General features: G+C 43.6%; 2 protein-coding genes across 3 annotated transcripts in view; both read left to right on the forward strand.

Annotated features, from left to right (window-relative positions):
* Positions 1-21,765, forward strand: part of LOC135205819 (hydroxymethylglutaryl-CoA synthase 1-like) — a 640,683-nt gene that overhangs the window by 213,010 nt on the left and 405,908 nt on the right. The window lies entirely within an intron of this gene.
* On the forward strand, positions 14,766-21,508 carry LOC135205818 (uncharacterized). The gene is made up of 2 exons (XM_064236978.1): positions 14,766-14,927; positions 15,044-21,508. The coding sequence occupies exon 2, from the start codon at positions 15,071-15,073 to the stop codon at positions 16,664-16,666; it is 1,596 nt and encodes a 531-aa protein (XP_064093048.1). The 5' UTR covers positions 14,766-14,927; positions 15,044-15,070; the 3' UTR covers positions 16,667-21,508.

Genomic DNA, 21,765 nt, shown 5'->3' on the forward strand with positions numbered 1-21,765 from the left:
CACCCCCTCCCCAGTTTGCTCAGCCACCTTCCCTCTCTGTAACGAACGGAGCCTTCCGCCGCAGCCGGGGCACCTTTGGTTATAGATTACTGGCTCCGCCAGCGGGCGGGGTGGTCACTACTAGTGGTCTATTGCTTGCCTACTATATCCTTTCCTTTCTCCCCGCTACCGGAAGGGAGCTTGCTTCTTACCCGGGCACTCTTCTAGTAGACGGGAGGGGAAAGGTTTGATAATTATTGTTATTTTTAAGGATATACCCTAGTTTTACGATGATTTCTATAATTTTATTTATTTTTATATGTATACCATCTCCGCCGGTTGTCCGTCGTGGTTTCATTTCACCACCACACCTGGTTGGATTCTATCTCTTGTCTCCGGCGTAGCCTTGGACAAACCAACCATATTACTACCACACGTATTATGGCGGGGCTCTGGTTTAATCTAACTTTCTCGCTCCGGCACCAGCGAGCAACTGTTAGGCTGTAAGTGTTCTCCTGATACTTATGTATCTTTCCACTTACAGGCTACCAACTGTCAGGTCCTTGGATGCAACGCGACGTTGTACGACCCCTGCGCCCATGATGAGTGCAGGTCTCACGCTCCGTGTGCCACGCCTTACAACGACATGATCGTCTGGCACCCGCGGAAGCCTGCGCCATCTGTTTAACGACCTGGCCAGTCCAGCTGGTGGAGGGGGTAACACGATTGATTAGAACCTCTTTTATCGTTTTACTAACAACACTTAGTCATAAGCTTGTTAACCCCGCTCCGCCATTAGAAGCTCATTTCGCCTTCTCTTTCAGGCTGCTGGTGTGAGGGAGGTCGCTCTAGCAACCCTGAAAGCGTGGGTGGGCGGCTTCGGGAAGAACGCCGCCAAAGGCCAGCCTTACATTTTAGACAAGAAGCTGGCCGTTCTGATCTTCCCCGGTGGCAAGTCAACAGGGTATTCTTGAATCCCCATATCCGCCAGCCCCTCTGCATAGCCTCCATCCAGCAGGAGATGCAGCCAGTCCTTTCGGGGATCCGTGGCCACGCCAAGAGGTCGGTCCCGGACGTCGCAACCTTGGACCTTAATATTGAGCCTTATGGCGGTTAGGTGTCTGAGGATTTGTTGGTTGAGGTAGGTGTGGCGTGCCCAAGGTCTCTTTCCTTGGGCGCTCCTGGATCTTCTCCTGTCCCTTCTTCTACTGCTTCTTTCCAAGGCTTTTTGGGATCTGAGATCCCTACCCGCTCTTCCTGTACCCCCAAAGGTGAAGGGACAGAGAGAACCGAAGACCCTGGTTAAGACGACTTCTAAAAAGTCGTCGTCGTCTTCTTCAGCTAAGAATCTTCGACTTCCTATGCTGACGCGGTGAAGGCTAAGCCGAGCTCTTCATATTCAAAGAGCTCTAGAAGCAAGTCTTTTCTAAGGAGAAGGCTCCGCGCTTCCGCCGAGCCAATGCCTTCTCCGGCCTCCACCGCATCCACTCCGGCAACGCCGGTTGGAGTAGCGGGACCTAGCACCTTTGATCCCACTGCTTTCTCAGCAGTGGTGATGCAACAGTGGGTGAGATGGTTGCTCACAAGTCTCCGCCCTAGGAACAAAGTTCGAGCAGATGTTCGCACAACTGTCGAGCACTCTGTCTCAGTCGGGCCAGTCCATCCAAGATCTCTCTAACAGAGTTAGAGAGAATGAGGGACCGAGTAGCTGGGCTCTCTCAGGTCCCTCTTCCCAGTCTCCCCAGTAGCAAGTGCTGGTATTTTCCAGCTTCCACCATATGAGTCACTACCAGCTTTCTCCATGGAGAACCCATGGAGAGTGGCCGCTTACGCTCCGTTTAAAGATGGTATGATCTCTATCCCGGAGTGTGGAACTCGAAGGATTGAGGACTTCGAGTTTTATCCTCCGGGATTGACAGCCTTTCATTGGTTATGCTAGGCTGACCGTAGCGGCGCTCACTAGGGAGGACAAGATCTCCAGGGAGAACGTTTCTCTATAGTAGAGATCACGCTCAACACGAATGGGTTCACTGCCTTGAGGACTGGGAGTGTACCAACACCAAGCTCCGCTTTCAAGAGTCCTTTCACTATTTTTGCGACGGAGGAGGAGGCTTCTCTTCCGTTCGCTACAAAAATAGTAGAAACGACTCTTCAGGCAGTCCTCAAGGATGAGCCCATGCCACAGCTAAGGGAAGCAGAGTCTACTTCTCCGCTCTTCCCAGCTTTCGGAGAATTGTGGGAGAACTTGCCAGCCACGTTCACACTTGGTAAGCTCAAACCTGGACTGTGCTATGGACCAGTTCGGCGAAAAGCTCCCAAGGCTGCCTGATTCCTTGATTCAGGCAGAGTTCGAAGCTCGAACTAGGTTTGGCAGGTCCCTCAATTCTCTGATTATCACGAGATGGCTGCTCTCTCGTATGGCACGGAACCTTTTGTTTGAAGATTTTGGCCAAGTCCCAGCTTCAGACGGTTCAGACGGATGGTTTCGACTTCTTCCAAGCTAGGAGGAATTGCCGAAAGCACGTTCTGCAGGAGTGCCTATTAGCACGAACCTAATAGACTCCTGGCTTCCAGCATGTGGGGAGCGGATCTCTTCCCAGAGTCCGCTGTAAATGAGGTACACCCACGAGGCTGCTAGGCTCAACCAGAGCCTTAGAGCTAGGTGGGGTATCTCATCTAAGAGGAAGCAAGAATCCGTCCCCACTGCTGGTAAGAAACCAAAGAAGTCTGGTAAAGGTTCCAGCCTTACCAGAAACACCAGCAACAGCAACAATTCGTTCAGGCCGTCCCGGTTTACCCAACAGGGACAACCTTCTACATCAAAGCAGAACCAGCCCATCCTCCTGCTGTCTCCTCAGTCACAACCTTCGACCTCCTACGCACTCTCGCCGGCCTTCAACCCTACGTATGAAGGTCAGGCCTACCCTCCCGTTTTAATAGGCAATCGGAGAGGTAGGGCGAGAGGCTACTTTCGCCAGCGTGGCACAGGAGGGCGGCAAGGAGTAAGCAGTTCAGAGGAGGCGTGGTGGTCAACCCGCCCATCAACAATGAGGCTCCCCAGGTAGGAGGGAGGCTGTTCCTCTTCCGTCCAGGTGGGGGTTCAGCAATTGGGCACAGAGCATAGTGTCCAAGGGATTGGGTTGGAGTTGGATCAAAGATCCCCCTCCAATCAAATCATTCCACCAAGTACCATCAAAGGAATTGACAGATTTATGCGGAGGAACTCCTTCAGAAAGGAGCTATTGCGAGAGTCAAGGCATCTAAAATTTCAAGGTCGCTTATTCAGCGTGCCAAAGAAAGGCTCAACAAAAAGAAAGGTAATCTTAGACTTGTCAAGGCTAAACTCTTTCATTCGTTGCGACAAGTTCAAAATGCTTACCCTCTCGCAAGTAAGGACCTTACTTCCTCGTGGAGCCGTCACATGCTCCATCGATCTTACAGACGCATACTATCATATCCCTATAGCCAGACACTTCCGCCCATTCCTAGGATTCAGGCTAGGAAATCAGACATTCTCATTCAAAGTGCTGCCCTTCGGTCTGAATGTAGCCCCCAGGGTATTCACGAAAATAGCAGAAGTAGTTGTGCAGCAATTGAGAGCTCAGGGAATAATGATAGCAGCATACCTCGACGATTGGTTGATCTGGGCACCAACAGTCGAGGAATGCCTCAAAGCCACCAAAAAGGTAGTTCAATTTCTGGAACATCTGGGGTTCCAGATAAACAAAACGAAATCCAGACTTACTCCGGAGTCTCGTTTTCAGTGGCTAGGAATCCAATGGGATTTGTCTTCCCACAATCTGTCAATTCCAGTGGCCAAACAGAAGGAAATAGCAAAGTCTGTCAGACATTTTCTCAAATGCAAGCAAACATCAAGGAGAAGCCAGGAAAGAATCCTAGGTTCCCTTCAGTTTGCTTCAGTGACAGATATCCTCCTGAAAGCAAGGCTAAAAGATATAAATCGAGTTTGGCGATCGAGAGCAAACGCCAAATCTCGAGACAAGTTGTCAGTAATTCCACAGATCCTTCGCAATCAACTCCGTCCATGGTCAAAAGTAAAGAACTTAGCCAAGCGGGTACCCCTTCAATATCCCCTTCCAGTGTTAACCATTCACACGGATGCCTCCCTGTCGTCCGGGTCGGGGGGGAGGGGGGGGATTGCTCAGTTCAAACAGGTTCAGGGGGACTTGGTCACAAGTTCAATTCCGCCAGCTCCACATAAACGTTCTGGAAGCAATGGCAGTATTTCTTACCCTGAAGAGACTGCTTCCCCCCCGAAAAAGTCTCATCTAAGACTAGTTTTTGGACAGTGCAGTGGTAGTTCATTGCATCAACAGAGGAGGGTTCCAAATCCAAGCATGTGAACCATGATCAATGAATAGCCATCTTTGCCCTAGCAAACAAACACAAAATGGCATCTGTCCGCCACTCACCTGGCGGGGGTAAGAAATGTGATAGAACAACGCTTTGTCCCGGTCAGTCCCTCTGGAATCAGAATGGTCCCTAGACGACGGGTCATTCGGTGGATATGCCGGAGAGTCCCAGGTCTCCAAGTAGATCTCTTCGCCTCACAAGCGAACCACAAGCTCCTTGCTATGTGGCCCCCAACCTGGACCCTCTGGCTTATGCCACGGACGCCCTGTCTGTTTAGATTGGGGATCAGTGGAGAAAAAATTTTTTTTTATGTTTTTCCTCCAGTGAATCTCCTCTTGAAAGTTTTGAGCAAGCTGAGGACTTTCAAGGGAATAGTAGCCCTGATTGCTCCAGACTGGCCCAAGAGCAACTGGTATCCTCTGCTTCTGGTTAAATTGGGTCTCCGACCTCAATGGATTCCCAATCCCAACTGTCACAATCAGTACAAATGAGGACTGTGTTCGCTTCCTCAGAATTCTTCAGACCCTAACTTTATGGACTTCATGAAGTTTGCGGCTAATAAAGATGCTAACATTGATCCACAAAACATCCTCTTCCTAGAATCAGATAAGAGGAGTCAACTATTAGACCAATATGGACTCAGCTGTTAAGAAATTAGCATCCTTCCTGAAAGAATCAAACACTACAAACCATGACAGTTAATTTAGCTATATCCTTTTTCAGATCCTTGTTTGAAAAAGGTTTAGCAGCTAGCACTATTACTACTCATAAATCGGCTTTGAAGAAGATCTTTCAGTTAGGTTTCCAGATAGATCTGACTGAATCTTATTTTACGTCTATTCCTAAAGCCTGTGCTAGACTTAGACCTTCTCAAAGGCCTACTGCAGTCTCATGTTCTTAAATGATGTCTCAAACTAGCATCAGATACTGACAATCGTCGTTTTTGTACATTCATAATGCTTCTTAGAAAGACATTATTCTTATTAAGTCTAGCTTCAGGAGCTAGAATTTCTGAACTGTCGGCTCTATCCAGAGATGCGGGTCATGGTGGAATTCCTCCCCTCAGGAGAAGTTCTGCTTGCTCCGGATCGTAGTTTTTTTGGCTAAAAATGAGGATCCTCTTGCAAGGTGGGACCTTGGAAAGTCATCCCACTTCCGCAAGACCCTTCTCTCTGCCCAGTATCAACTTTAAGAGCCTTTCTATCTCGTACATCCTCAAGATCCTCAGGTTCTCTCTTCATGAGAGAAAAAGGTGGTACTTTATCAGTAAAAGGTATTAGACAACAAATCCTTTACTTCATTAAACAAGCCAATCCTGATTCTTTTCCAAAAGCACATGACATCAGGGGAGTAGCCACCTCAATTATTACTTTCAACATATGAACTTTGAGGATCTTAAAAAGTATACTGGATGGAAATCTCCGACAGTCTTTAAACGTCATTATCTAAAGTCCTTGGAATTCTTTAAAATTTTCTGCAGTAGCAGCGGGAAACATTGTTTCTCCTGATACTTGTATAGTAGTCGTAGTATAGATCAGGCTCCTCTCTACCTACCTCATCCAACATGCCTCACCCTATCGCCATGCTACTCGGATATTCTAGCCTTAGCCGCTGAGATCATATTAGTGGATTGTCCCTTATTTTTTGCTAGGGACATCACACTATGTACTGATAATGTACTTCAGTGTACCTACCCTTATTTTATGCTAGGGTAGGACACAATGTGTTTGTATATTTTGTATAAGTTATCTAAGTAAATCCATTTTATTAAAATTACACTGCATTATTGTACTTTACTATGTTTACTGTAATTTTAAGTACTTTACATTACTAACTTTCTTTTATGTCTTTGTTTAAAATAAGTTAGCCTTAAGTACTTAGTTTATATGCTGTAATAACTGATTTACTTATATTATATCCCTCCTTTTACAACTGATTTTCATTGTCCTTTTTTCCCATCTTGTCTGTTTCTCTGGTACTCTTTCATAGGCCGACACGAGCTGAGCCCAGAAAAGGGATTTTGACGAAGGAAAAATCTATTTCTGGGTGATTGGCTCGTGTCGCCCTATGAAACCCACCCTGTATTGATTGCCCCCCCCCCCTGCAGGACAAGATGTTCTTAGATTAAGGATGACCGCTAGGGGCGCTGCTGTCCGTGGCGTCCTCTAGTAGTAGTAGTAGCGGCCGCATCGCCCGTTGGTATCAGCTCTCTCTTGAGGGGATTCTGATTGGAAGGTCTAATTGGTGAATGTCTCGTGGTAGTGTTCCCACTCGCCCCTATTCCCATACCGACACTTCTTTTTAAGAGTGAGCGAGTCAGTTTTACTGACATTTTCTTAATTTTGTTTTTCTCTGGTAATGTTAGATTAATTTTACCTAGAAAGAATGATATTAAGGATCCTTTCATAGGGCGACACGAGCCAATCACCCAGAAATAGATTTTCCTTCGTTCAAAATCCCTTTTTTATATGCAATTATTCGGAAATAAGAAAAGCTAACAACCTTCAATTTTATTTTTCGTTTTATTCTCCATGAATTGCGCACATTTTCATATACAAACTCTATGAAATGCCTAATATGAAATGGAGCAAATATTCCGAGAATGGGACGTATGCATTTTGGAGATTTGTGGCGGAGAATCCGCGCGCGGAGGGAAGGAAAGATTTTTGTTTAAATTCACCATAAATCTAAATATTTTGCTAGAGACTTCGAATTTGTTTCAAGATGAAGATAAATGACTGAATATTACTAGACTGTAAGAGTTTTAGCTTACAATTGCGTTTTTCGACCATTTCGGTAGAGTCAAAGTTGACCGAATGTGGTTTTTTTTTCTATTTATTGTGATTTATATGCAAATATTTCAAAAATGAGAAAAGCTACAACCTTCAATTATTTTTTGTTGTATTCTACATGAATTGCGCACATTTTCATATATAAAACTTTATGTAACGGGTAATTTAAAATGGTGCAAAGATTACCACAATCGCACGTATGATTTTTTCGGAAGAGTTACCGCGCGGACGTAAAGAAAATGTTATTTTTTTCATAAATTCACCATAAATCGAAATATTGTGCTAGAGACTTCCAATTTGTTGCAAAATTAAGGTAAATGCTTGAATATTACTAGAATATAAGCGTTTTAGCTTACAATTGTTGCGTTTTTCGACCATTTCGGTAGAGTCAAAGTTGACCGAAGGTTGAAATTTTGGCAATTATCGTTATTTATATGAAAATATCTCAAAACTGATAAAAGCTACAACCATGGGTTGTTTTTAGTTGTATTTTGCATGAAATTGCGCACATTTCCACATATAAAACTTTATATAACGGCTAATTTTAAAATGGTGCAAACATTACCACAATCACATGTATGATTTTTTTCGGAAGAGTTATCGCGCAGATGTAAGGAAAAAGTTCATAAATTCACCATAAATTGAAATATTGTGCTAGAGACTTCCAATTAGTTGCAAAATTAAGGTAAATGAATGAATATTACTAAAAAATATAAGAGTTTTAGCTTACAATGGCGATTTTTTTCGGACCATGTTTCGGTAGAGTCAAAGTTGAGCGAAGGTTGAAATTTTGGCAATTATTGTTATTTATATAAAAATATCTCAAAACTGATAAAAGCTACAATCATGAGTATTTTATTGTTGTATTCTACATAAAAATGTGCACATTTTCATATATAATACTTCATGTAACGGCTAATTTACAATGGTAAAAAAATTATGTCAAAGTGACGAAATAATTTCCGAGATGTGTCAAAGATACTTTTTAGTGCGGCAAGAAAGAAATTCGCGCTTGCGCTCCTGCGTAACGATTGTAAACAAAACAACACCTTGATCCGTGAACTCCCAGCATCCCCCCAAGGCGCGTGATTCAAAAGTTTTAGGCTGGTAGGCCTATAAGTATTTTTCCGCGAATTTAAAAAAAAACTTTTGTAAGTCGACGTAAAATACGTCCAGTCGGCACACGGGAGACAAAAAATGTTGACGTGAAATACGTCCAGTCGGCGTAAGAGGGTTAAAGACTTGAGGCGTGGTGTTTGCTGGTTGAGTAACATCTCGAACACACACACAAGCACATGCACTCTCTCATTAATTTACGATACAAAAAGGGAAAGCACAAATTTTTCTGATGAAATGACACATGCATATGTGTAGACTTAAATTATTTACTTAAAATATCAATAAGTTTACATTACTTAGGAAATTGGAAACAAAAATTGAGGTGGAGATGAGTGGGCGATGTGGTTTGACTGAGGTAATCTTCGGTGGCAGCAGTCTATTTTTAGGGAGCTGAGAGTTGAAAGACGTGTTATTCCTATGTCTATGGACTTACAAAATGTCTTTTTGTCCTATACGTATGGGGGAAGCTGTGAACACTTCCTCCCACGTTATATGGACTAAGCTAATCAAGCTAGAAATTCAACTTTCATGCATTACTGGTTGGCATGCAAGGTGTCAAGTAAATCCTAACTTGACTTGCTACTCTGACTGACTCGGGAACATTTCCCAGGTGGGATTTTTAAAATCTCTCCACTCCTGTGTTGTTCCACTCACTTTCAATTTAAGTTAATTTCATATTTGCAAATTTTCGATTTATGCATGTGCTTATCCAACACTTCAATAAAGATTTACTTCAAAGTTTGATCACATCCACAGTCTAGAGTTTCACATTTTTGACCAAGGATTCTGGCAAGTTTTGGTACTTTCATGTATCATACGGGAAGGAGTTGATGTAATAATGAATTTACCCTAGGACCTTGAATAACCAATTACTTCGGCTTAAATGTACATACTCATCAGAATCACGTGAATGACACAACTTACACATGAATTATGTACTGGGAAAAGGTCACCACCAGAAACAGAGTTCTGGGAAAAGGTTGCCACCAGAAACAGAGTACTGGGAAAGTTCGCCACCAGAAACAGAGTACAGTGGTACCTCGAGATACAAAATTAATCCGTTCCGAGGCAGCCTTCGTATCAGGAGCATTTCGTATCTTGGACCGCATTTTACATGTAAAATGGATAATCCGTTCCAAGCCCTCTAAAAACACCCCAGTAAATTTCATAATAAAGCTAAATTGACCTATAAACCATGAAATACTACAACAATTTGGACCATTCAATACCTAACTTAATACGTACTGCTGATTACCTGTAAGTAAAGTGTATTAGTGTACATGGTATACAAGAAATACTGTAAGTATGTAGTAAAATGTGGAAGCTTACCTTTCGAGTGAGGCTATCTCCGAAAGTGGCGACAGAGGAGGAGGACAAACGGCAGATACGTACGTACACCTAACTTTACGAAACATAAAAAAATATAAGGAAAACATACATAAACTAAACTTTACAAAACACATCAACAAAACTGTAACACTTAACTGTACAAAAAACTAAAATTAAAATTTTGTCTTTTTTTTTTATTTTTACATTTTTTTTACTTTTTTTATACTTTACGTACATTTTTTTTTTTTTTTTTTTTTTTTTTTTTTTTTTTTTTTTTTTTACAAAATTTCAACTTCATCACCACTTTCAACTTTGTTTTTTAGTATCTCTTGGTTCTTCCTTTTTGCTTACTCCTGCTAGTGCTAAAGGCCTCTTTAAAAAATAACTATCCAAGGAAGATTGCTTCTGCCTACTTTTCACAATGTTCCTGAAACGATTCAGGCAAGCGTCATCGAACTGCGCAAGCATACGACCTGTGTAAGCCTTTTCGGGGTGTCTTTTTCCTACAAATGATTGCACTTTATGAAAAGTAGCTAGAACATCCTTAATTTTTGCCGTTGTCATAGGGTTGTCCTCCTCCTCCTCACCGCTGCTAGGAATAGGGTCGTCCTCCTCCTCCTCACCGCTGCTAGAGAACTCCTCTTGAACGACGTTATGTTGCATGGTCTCCAACTCCTTCAGGTCATCCGTCGTAAGCTCCTCTTGATGCTCCTCGAGAAGGTTATTGATGTTGTCCTCGTCGACGACCAGCCCCATGGACTTGCCGAGTGCAACGATCTCTTCAAGATCTGGTTGCAAAACAGTTTCAGGATCATCAACTGTTTCTGAATCTGCAGCACCAGCTTCGCCTACGTCGAATCCCTCGAAGTCTTGGGCGGGTACAGCATCAGGCCAGAGTTTCCTCCACGAGGAATTCAAGGTTCACCTCGAAACCTCCTGCCAAGCTTGGTCAATGAGTTGGATGCATATCACAACATCGAAATGCTCCTTCCAAAATTCACCCAAGGTGAGGTTTGTGATATCGGTGATGTCGAAACATCTCTTGAAAAGATGTTTCGTAAACAGCTTCGTAAAGTTCGATTTCACTTGCTGGTCCATGGGCTGGAGGAGAGGGGTGGTGTTAGGCAGAAGATAAAGAACCTTGATGAAGGAATACTCCGCTAGGATATCTTCCTCGAGGCCAGGAGGGTGAGCAGGGTCATTGTCCAACACCAGCAGGCATTTCAGAGGGAGGCACTTCTCATCCAAGAATTTCTTCACTGTCGGGCCGAAACACAGATTTACCCACTCCGTGAACAAAAGCCTTGTTACCCAGGCTTTCGCATTAGCCCTCCACATCACTGGAAGCTTCTTCTTAAGCACTTTGTGGGCCTTGAAGGCTCGAGGAGTCTCTGAATGATAGACCAGTAGGGGCTTCACCTTGCAATCCCCACTGGCATTCAAACAAAGTGCGAGCGTAAGCCTGTCTTTCATAGGCTTATGCCCTGGTAGCTTCCCTTCCTGCTTGATGTACGTCCGACGAGGCATTTTTTTTCCAAAAAAGGCCAGTCTCATCACAGTTGAAGACTTGCTGAGAACTGTAGCCTTCCTTGATCATCATCTCGTCGAACGTCTTTTTAAAGACTTCGGCTGCTTTCGTGTCCGAGCTGGCAGCCTCCCCATGCCACACCACCGAATGGATGCCAGTCCATTTACGGAATTTCTCGAACCACCCATGCGAAGCCTTGAAGTCTGGGGTTGGCGTAGATGTCCCTTCTCCTCCGTCGTCTTTGGCCTGGGCAATCAAATTGCAGAAAATAGCGCTGGCCTTGTGGGAGATTGCCGTCTCGGTTATCGTATCGCCAGCGATTTCTTTGTCTTTTATCCAGACAAGAAGAAGCCTTTCCATCTCGTCGTGCACGTGGGACCTCTTGCTGGACAAAATAGTGACGCCCTTGGAAGGTGTAGCTGCTTTGATGGCATCCTTCTGCTTAAGGATGGTGCCTATTGTCGACGGATTTCGGTCGTATTCCTTGGCGATCACACTCAATCGCATACCAGCTTCATACTTCTTGATAATTTCCATCTTCGTTTCCAAAGAGAGTATCCTCTACTTTCCATGAATTTCAAGTTTCTTGGGACCCATGACTTCGTATATACTGTACGTAATTGTGTTATGTAGTACGTATAAGTATGGAGTAAAGTTCTCACACAACACGATAAAGTATACTACTACAACGAAATCACTAACGAATTCACGTTAATAAACGAAATCGTTAGAACGAACGAATACCGCGTGCGTGCGATACAGATGATGCCGTGCAGTGGCCGAAGAAGCACACCACTACGTAGTAGATGCATGATGGGAGGGATGCTGACCAATAGGAGAGAAGGATCTCATGGCGGTGACTAGCATCAGGAACCAATGGGAGAGTAGGAGGATGGTGGCGAGTCTACTCAGTTGGCAGCGCGCGAGTTTCAAAATGGTTATCGGTGGTCCTGGCGAATCTTGGACTTTACAGCAACAACCTTTCATATCTTGAGCAATTTTTGTATGTAGAGCCGTAAAATTTTTTGTATTAGCTTTCGTATCTCGAGTTTTTCATAAGTTGAGCTTTTCGTATCTCGAGGTACCACTGTACTGGGAAAAGGTCGCCACCAGAAACAGAGTACTGGGAAAAGGTCGCCACCAGAAACAGAGTACTGGGAAAAGGTCACCACCAGAAACAGAGTTCTGGGAAAAGATTGCCACCAGAAACAGATTACAGGCAGTACCCCTTTAATGGCAATCCAGTTTTATGGCGCTTGTCTTGCTCCATAAAATTGGAGATTTATGGCGCCAAACATGCCGAGTTTTGGTTATTGGCTCCATTAGGTGCCAATAATAGTTATGGCACCATGACATACCTAAATGAGGGGCTATTAACTGGTTGCCTGCACCATAAGCACCATAAATCGCTGAGTTTTGTTTAATGGTGGTTTTCGCTAAATCAGCACTCCGCCAAAAATGGAACCGCCGCCAATAGCCAGGGACTGCCTACAATTACAAAATTGTATTTCTGGGCTCAACCTGTGCCACTCTGTGAAATGCTCCTTATAGCATTATTTCTAAGGTATATAACTGCTATATATTACCAGAGAAAAAGTTGCATTGGATTGCTAGGAATGAACCCAGCTTGCTCATCCATATAGGGTGTCGGTATAGTAACTGAGGCGTGAAATCTCTCCTCTCTCCAAATCCCCCGTTACTACGAGGTGCTGTTCTACATCCCACTACTGCCCACTACTACTACTTCCACCCACGCGATCCCGCTCATTCCTTTCATAGCATCATAAGAAGCGCACGCGTTCCTTTTGTGTCTTGTGATTTGTGATGTTTCCAAGATGTCTGACCTGTTAGAAGCCTCTACTGCTAAGTTGAGTATTGCAATTATCAGTTCTCTGATCTGGAGGTAGCGATAGTCTGTATACATTTAATTACTTGAATAACTTAAGTATCGGGAAGTTCGGATGATGCCGCTCCCCGTCAGCCAATTTGATGTCGCTACCTCCCAGAGTCTTTTGTTTACATGGCGATTGGCAATTAGTTCCTCATACTAATTGCGGTCTGCTTTTAACTTTAGACATCTTACACATTGATTGTTAATTCACAAGTTGGCACGCTAGTTTTAAGATTAGGTTATTTGGCTTGCACTAGGCTACCCGACCGGGCCGTATGCAGCTTCGGAAGGTAGCTTACACCAGGGTATTTCCCTTGGTTATACGTATGATTACTGAATTAAAATTGTTAGGTCAATTGTTATTTCGATTATTATTACATGCTATCCCTACATAAGGGATTAGGCTAGTTTCAGTTGAGGGTTACGAATAGAGATGGAACTCTTGGTATTACAGGATGATATTCTTAAATCATATATTTACCTGACCAGGTCGGCATTATACCCGATTTTGGAGGGCTAATTTTTGTGGAGCGATTTAGTCTTCCTGACCAGGTCAGCATCTACCCGATTTTGGAGGGCCAGGCTACACGCTTGTATCTCCTTATGTTCCTCTCTCTTCCTCAGTATACCCCTTAATATTGCTTTATTTGCTTGCCATGATAACCTATCTAGTAATAATTGTGAATTTCGTATTTAATTATTGTGAGATTTATGGTAATTTTGTTAGGGTTAGGCTACGAACCTATTGTTCTGATCGCATGGATCCACTGTTTCTCGGAGGGTTGTCCCACCTGGCCGGTCACATTGTCCACTTGATCGCGAGCGAGCCACTCTCCTCGGCTGGTCCCTCTCACCGCTACCCACCTCGGTGGAGTACGCCTCACCACACCCCATCTATGGGGTACCACGTGACTCACACGCTCTACAGCATGAGTGGAAAACAGCTGAAAGAGAGAGAGAGTGGGTACGCTCTCGCTCTATGGGTCGAGGCAAGTAGCGCTCTCTCCTGGCTACTAACAGTTGGCCTCCGGACGTGCTGGACGGAGCACTTTCCACGTTCCTAGTATCCTTCTTCTCGGTATCCTCCTCTTTGTTCCTTCCGATTATGATAAGACCGGGGTAGCCTGTTAATTTTTATATATATGCTATAGCTTAATGGTTGGTTCAGATTCAGGCATCTTACCCTGATCTGAGGTATAGGCTAATCCCTCATGGAAGAATGATGCGGGGTGATTCCGGAGGAGGGTTACACATAAAGCCTAGTATTGACTTATTTATTGTTGAGTTTGTATTATAAACTATATGATGTACGAGTTTATACTCTGTTTTCTTTTTAAATATTGTCGTCATATCGCATAGAGGGTTCCCGGAGCCGGCGGGAGCCATTAGTGCTCACCCCTCCATAACCTTTCTACTACCTGTTCGACCAACCTCGGTAGGCATTCAAGACCTGCTGGTCTCATGCTCAGTTTAGCTTTCTGGAGCCGACGGACTGGTATAAGTTTACCCTTAATTTCCGTTTGAAATCACCTTCCCGGCACCGACGGGCTAATAATGACAACAAACAAAACGACGACAATTACAATATTAAATGTCCATAATATATTAATGATTATTTAGACTTGCTGTAATAAAGTATGCATCCACCTGGAATTTGAGTATCTTAGAATAAGCTTACTTTAAGAACTCCGGAGCCTCCGGTAAATTCCAAAATAAGATACTCATGTATCAATTTCAATTACAGGTGGTACGATGCCAGATGACGGCATGCGCGGCTGTTCTACAGCAAGCTTGTGGGCATGAGGTCTGCTGAGCTCATGCCCCGTGTGCAGTCCAGGTGGACGACTTGATTGTGTGGCACCCTGATGGGTGCGAGATCTGCTAAGGGCTGGTCTCAAAGATAACCGCAGACTCGGTAAGTATACCGTTCCATAGTCTAATAACTACTTCCAAATATATTTTGATGATAAATTTGGAGAAATTAATTAAATTAGAGAATTTTAATCAATCCTAATGGAAACACTCTTTCAGACCCCTCAGGCTATCAAGAACTCCTCCATGTCAACCCTCAAGATCTGGGTCGGCGGGTTCGGAAGAAATGTAAAGGCGAAGAAACCCTACATCCTGGCGGAGGAAATGTGTAATCTTCTTTACCCTAACGCCAAGATGTCGGTAGCGGTGGCCAACGAAGTGGCAGCACCTATCATCGCCAGGATTAGGGAAGACACCCAGGTCTTGCCGGAGGATCTTGAGGGACTGGGAGAAACGGTGTTAGATGATGTAGCAGCCATCAATTTGGATGTGGAACCGATGGTCCTTGACGCCACGGAACAAGGTAGGGAAGTAAGTGAGGCAGGAGGTGCCCGGTCTAGGATACCTATTCCTAGCCCGGCGCCGTCTAACTCTTCTTCTCAGACTTCTTTCCAGGGGTTCACTGGGAAGAACATGGCTGGGGACAGGCCATGCTCAGTGACCCCAAAACTCAAACACTTAAAGAAGGCCTTACCCAAGCCTAGTAAGCCTTCCAAGCTGCCTAAACCATCCAGGTCATCGTCGGCTTCCAAGCCATCAATAGACTCTGTCACTGCTACTCCCTCACACCACGGGTCGAGAGCAAGAAGCTCGAAGGCTAAGACACCGGAGGTACCTTTTGACCCGGTAGCCTTCTCGAGCCAGCTTATGGAACAAATGGGCAGCATAGTCCAATCCCAGATTGGATCCATAGCCGATTGCATGCAGTCCATGGATACCTTGGCCCAAAGACTGCAAAATCAGAAGAACCTGATTGAGAATCTTTTGCGATCCGGACTGCCACAACAGCAGCAGTACGTGATCCCGGACGCCTCTAAACTCCTGGCGTTTGTCAAAAGAAATCCTTGGCGACTGGCCTTACATGCCCCGTTCGTAGATGGCATGTTGACTCTTGAAGGATGTGGCACCCAGCCTGTAGATGATTTTGAATTCTACCCGCCGGGACTTCAATTTCCCTTCCCGGGATACGCGCGCTTAACTGATGAAGCGCTGATAAGGCTAGATAAGGTTCCGAAGGAAACCGTTATCTACCCAAAAGAGCAAGCGCAATCCGCCTGGGTTCGGACTTTGAATGAATGGGAGTGCGTCAACACCATGCTGACCCCTTACAAGAGTTCATACACGATGTTTGTGGTGAAAGGACAGACACCGACTCCTTGCACTACTAAGGTAGTTGACCTTGCTCTGCAAGCGGCGATTGAAGATAAACCCATGCCGCAGTTGCGTGAAACTGACTTGACTTCTCTTCTGTTCCCGGGAGATCACAATTGCTGGGTTGACACACCAGCAATGTTTACAACAGGGAAGTTGAATACTGACTGTGCTTCTACACAGTTCAGTGAGCGTTTACCCAGGCTTCCGGACTCCCTGGTTAAAATAGAATTTGAGGCTCGTATGTGGCTGAGTAGGTCCATCAACTCAGCCACAATGGCGGAAATGGCTTCTCTAGTGTATGCAGATGAGCCATTGTTCAAGATTTTAACAAAGTCACTGCTTCACACTCTACAATGTGACGCATACGACTTCGCGGTAGCCCGAAGTAACTGCCGAAAGCACGTCCTGTCCGAAGCCTCGATTAGGCAGCAAGAGTTAATCAGAGCCTCAAGGTCCGGTGGGGCCTGATTCCTAAGTGCAAATTTGATCCATCCGGGACCCAATCAAGAGGCAGAAAGAGACCAAGGAAATTCCAGTCATTCCAAGGTCCTCAAGCTCAACCAATGGTACAGACAATGCCGGTACCACAGGTGAGTCAGCCTTCTACGTCAAAGGCGCAGCCCCAACAACAGTATGTGTGGGTCACCCAACCGCCTCACTAACAAGTAGCTACTACCTCGTTTACGCCATCTCCGGCGTTTAACCCTACCTATGAAACACAAGGCGTGTCTCATGTGTATAACAGACATGCCAGAAGTAGTAGAGCAAGAGGAGCCTTTCGCAACAGAGGCAGCGGAAGGGCTTTAGCAATGCAAGAGGCAGAGGATTCCGGGGAACCCGGGGGAGCAGACCCTCTGCAAAACAGTGGGAATCCTCAGGTAGGGGGAAGGCTGTACCTCTTTCGAAGCCGTTGGATATTCAGCAGATGGGCACACAGCATAATTTCCAAGGGTCTGGGGTGGAGTTGGATAGAGGGGCCCCCTCCACCAACCAGTTTTCATCAGACTCCAACAGCAGACCTAGTTTTATATGCAAAAGAACTTTTACAGAAGAATGCAATAAAAGAGGTAAAATATTTGAACTTTCAAGGTCACTTGTTCAGCATTCCAAAGAAAGACTCAGACAAGCGAAGGGTAATTTTAGATCTGTCTCATCTGAATACATACATTCAATGCGACAAGTTCCATATGCTGACCGTCTCGCAGGTGCGGACCTTACTTCCCCGTGGGGCCGTCACCACTTCTATAGATCTTACAGATGCTTACTATCACATTCCGATAGCAAGGCATTTTCGTCCGTTCCTAGGGTTCAAGCTAGGCAATCAAGCATATACCTTCAAAGTAATGCTTATCTGGGCAAACAATGTAGAACAATGCCTGAAGGCGACGAACGAAGTAATAAGATTTCTACAATATATAGGCTTCCAAATCAATTTCAAGAAGTCCCGCCTGATTCCGTCGGCATGATTCCAGTGGTTAGGGTTACAGTGGAACCTGAACACACACAGACTATCTATCCCTCCAAAAAAGAGGAGAGAGATAGCAAGAAATACAAGGAGTTTTCTCAAGGACAAACTAACGTCCAGGAGAAAACAGGAAAGAATCCTAGGTGCACTCCACTTTGCCTCAGTAACAGACAATACTAAAGGCCAGACTGAAAGACATAAATCGAGTGTGGCGGTCCAAAGCAAACAAGAAAAATTGAGACGAAATGGCACAAATCCCACCAATTTTGAGGAAAAGACTTCAGCCATGGACAAAAGTCAAGAATCTGGCAAAATCCATTCTGTTACAATTTCCACCACCAGCACTAGTAATCCATACAGACGCTTCTCTAAGCGGCTGGGGAGGTTACTCCCAGTACAAAAAGGTCCAGGGGTTGTGGTCAGTAACGTTTCGCCAACTACGTACACATCAACGTCTTAGAGGCCATGGCAGTATTCTTGACCCTAAAGAAACTTGCCCCAGCAAGAAAGCAACATATCAGATTAGTGCTGGACAATGAAGTTATAGTCCATTGTATAAACAGAGGAGGTTCCAAATCGAGTCACATAAACCATGTAATGATTGCTATATTTTCCATGGCAACAAAGAACCGTTGGCACCTGTCAGCTGTTCACCTGGCGGGAATACGAAATGTAGTAGCAGACGCACTTTCAAGGACAACTCCGCTGGAGTCGGAGTGGTCACTGGACTTGAAGTCGTTCAAATGGATTTCCCAACAGGTCCCGCGTCTCCAAGTAGACCTATTTGCCACGGAGTCCAACCACAAACTAGAGTGTTATGTAGCCCCCAACCTGGACCCTCGGGCCTATGCCACGGACGCCATGTCACTAGATTGGAACTCTTGGAAGAGAATTTACCTATTCCCTCCAATAAACATGCTAATGAAAGTGCTAGACAAACTCAGGACTTTCAAGGGTCGGGTGGCTCTAGTGGCCCCCAATTGGCCCAAGAGCAATTGATTTCCTCTCCTGGTGGAACTGGGACTCCGTCCTCGGCGGATTCCCAAACTGAGGCCAAAACAAGAAGTACAAACTCACAGAGTGTTAGCTTCCTCAAGAATTCAGAGTGCCCTAACTTTATGGACTTTATGAAATTTGCAGCACAAAAAGATGCTGAAATTGATCCTCAGAATACCTTGTTTTTGGAATCAGACAAAAGAGAATCTACTCTTCGTCAGTATGACTCAGCTGTAAGAAAACTTGCAAAGTTTTTAAGAGACTCGAAGGCTAGTGCAATCTAGCAGTAACCTTTTTCAGGACTGTTTGAATCAGGCCTAGCTGCCAATACAATTACAACAATTAAATCTGCTTTAAAAAAGATTTTTCAGATTGGGTTTAATATTAATCTTACAGATTCATATTTTTCATCTATCCCGAGAGCTTGTGCCAGATTGAAACCAGCAACTCGCCCTCACACAGTCTCCTGGTTTCTGAATGATGTCCTTAAGCTAGCTTCCGAGACTGATAATGATTCATGTACTTATATATCACTCCTCAGAAAGACATTGTTCTTAGTAAGTCTGGCATCTGGTGCTAGAATATCAGAACTTTCAGCTTTATCTAGAGAACCAGGTCATATTGATTTCCTCACGTCGGGGGAAATATTAATTTCTCCAGACAAAAGATTTTTAGCCAAGAATGAGGATCCACAGAACAGATGGTCTCCGTGGAATATTGTCCCTCTTCCACAGGATCCGTCCCTGTGTCCAATTAAACACTGTGAAAGCCTATTTGAATAGAACCTCCAAAAAGTCTTCAGGGCTCTTATTTATTAGAGAAAATGGAGGAACCATTTCCCTGAAAGGAATCAGACAACAGATTCTTTATTTTATTAAGGGGGCCGGCCGGCTAATGCCGTTTTTTAACGACAGGACTTTGACATTCATACCACTTTATAAGGTGACTTGGGACATCTCCAAACCGCATATGATTTTCGCCTCTGACCTTCGGTTTTGTGACGCCAGGGCAATTTATCCAGAAAATAACCATTTTTCAAATTCTATCTCCTCCCTTGATATTTAATATTAAGACCTGGGATTACTACCATATATAGACCTGATGTCGACCTCCAATCAAATGGAGAGTTTTTTTCTAAAAGTCATTTTTTAGCTAGATATGAATTTTTTAATATGGTAAAAAAATAAACCCTATAAATCACGAGAAAAAAAATTATAAAAAAAAGACGAAACAAAAATTGGAAAAAAGGGCTCTATTTGATTGTTCTATAATGTCGTTCTGAGTTATATACCAAATTCCAATGTTATAGCTTTAAAACTAAGTGAGGAGATAGATTTTGAAGGTCAATAAGTATAGTTTTGAGATACGGGCGTTCAAAGTTTTCCTTCGTATTTCTATAAAGACAATGTTAATAAATAATGATTATTATGAATGTATATGTCTTTTTTGTGTATTAATAAACCAAAACTATTTTATTTATCATAATTTAATCATAAATGATGATCCCTTTCCTCATATATCGTAGCCTGGAGCACTGCTTGAGGCAAGATGGGGCACTCCTTCCTACATAACCCCCTCTCTCCCCTTCACTAACTCGGCTTATTACAGCAAATTTTCTTCTGTATGTTAGCGAGATGTTTTCCTTGTATTTTCCTCTTTGACATGATGACATTCTTGCCGAAACAAAGATAAACAAACGTAAATGCAAGAGAATGTCAAAGGTGAAACTCGAAGGTGTACTCTCTTTTTACAAAGACAATTTAATAAATCATGATTATTATGAATTTCATATTCCATTTTGGGTATTAAAAAACCAAAAGTATGTTAATTATCATAAATGAAGATCTCTTTGCTCAAAGACTGTAGCCTTGGGCACAGTGTGACGTGTGCTGTCAGGCAAGAAGGGGGCGTTACTTGGCAACCCTCCCCTCTCTCTTCACTAACTACGCGTATATTATGATATTCTGTAATAATACTTGAGCGATTTTTCTTCGTCTGTATGTTAGCGAGATGTTTTCCTTGTCTTTTCCTCATTGGCATGATGAACTTCTTGCCGAAACATACATAAACATATGTAACAGCAAGCGAATGTCACGAGGTGAAACTCGAACGTGTAATCTACTAGAAGTCTATGGTCCAACTGATTCATGATTGAACCAGATACTCGCTTCTTGCGAGCCACGGAATCTCTACAGATGCCATTTCTCACAATTTCTTTGCCAATAATTATCAAAATTTACGATAACAGAAGAAATATTGCATTTTCTTGTACGGATGAATGTTTTAGGCTTATTGAGTTATGTTTACTAATTACCCTGTAACTACGAAAGTAAGAGGAATTTTGACGAAATATTTTGTATACGTATTCTCAATTGCCATATGAAGCTCCATGAATTTTTTCATGATTTTGCATTTTTCGCCCTATACCACCATATATAGAGGGGTTCCGGCCGGCCCCCTTAAACAAGCTAACCCAGAATCATTTCCACATGTTCATGATATACGAGCAGTAGCCACATCCATAAATTACTTTCACCATATGAATTTTGAAGAAATAAAAAGTTATACAGGCTGGAAATCTCCTGCAGTATTTAAACGCCACTATCTAAAATCCTTGGAAGCCCTAAAATTTGCAACAGTGGCAGCAGGGAATGTGGTTCCTCCTGATGATTCTGAACCGTCATGATAAGGTCTAGTGTTAGAAATAATTTCTCCTTTACTTTCTCTCCTACCTGCCTTACTTATTGTCCCTACTGTAGTTTCGATTTTCACCTGGATTGCACCCTATGTACCATTGTAGTGTATATATGTAATAATTTTAAGGCATTAGATTTAGACATCTTATTTGCTTTGTTATCTCTTTGTTTCGAAGAATTTTGGAACTATTTATGATTGGCTACCTAAATATGTACATATAGATAATATTAACATATATTATTAAACATGTGTAATTAAAGTTCAGATTTTATTTCAGTTCCTTATTCAGGTGTTGACTTCCAAGCTATGGGACCATTTCTCTGGCAATATTTCACGGAGCAGCACAGGTTGAGCCCAGAAAAGGGATTTTGACGGAGGGAAAATCTATTTCTGGGCGATAGACCTGTGC

Source organism: Macrobrachium nipponense, chromosome 11, assembly GCF_015104395.2.
Source record: "Macrobrachium nipponense isolate FS-2020 chromosome 11, ASM1510439v2, whole genome shotgun sequence".
Lineage (NCBI taxonomy): Eukaryota > Metazoa > Arthropoda > Malacostraca > Decapoda > Palaemonidae > Macrobrachium > Macrobrachium nipponense.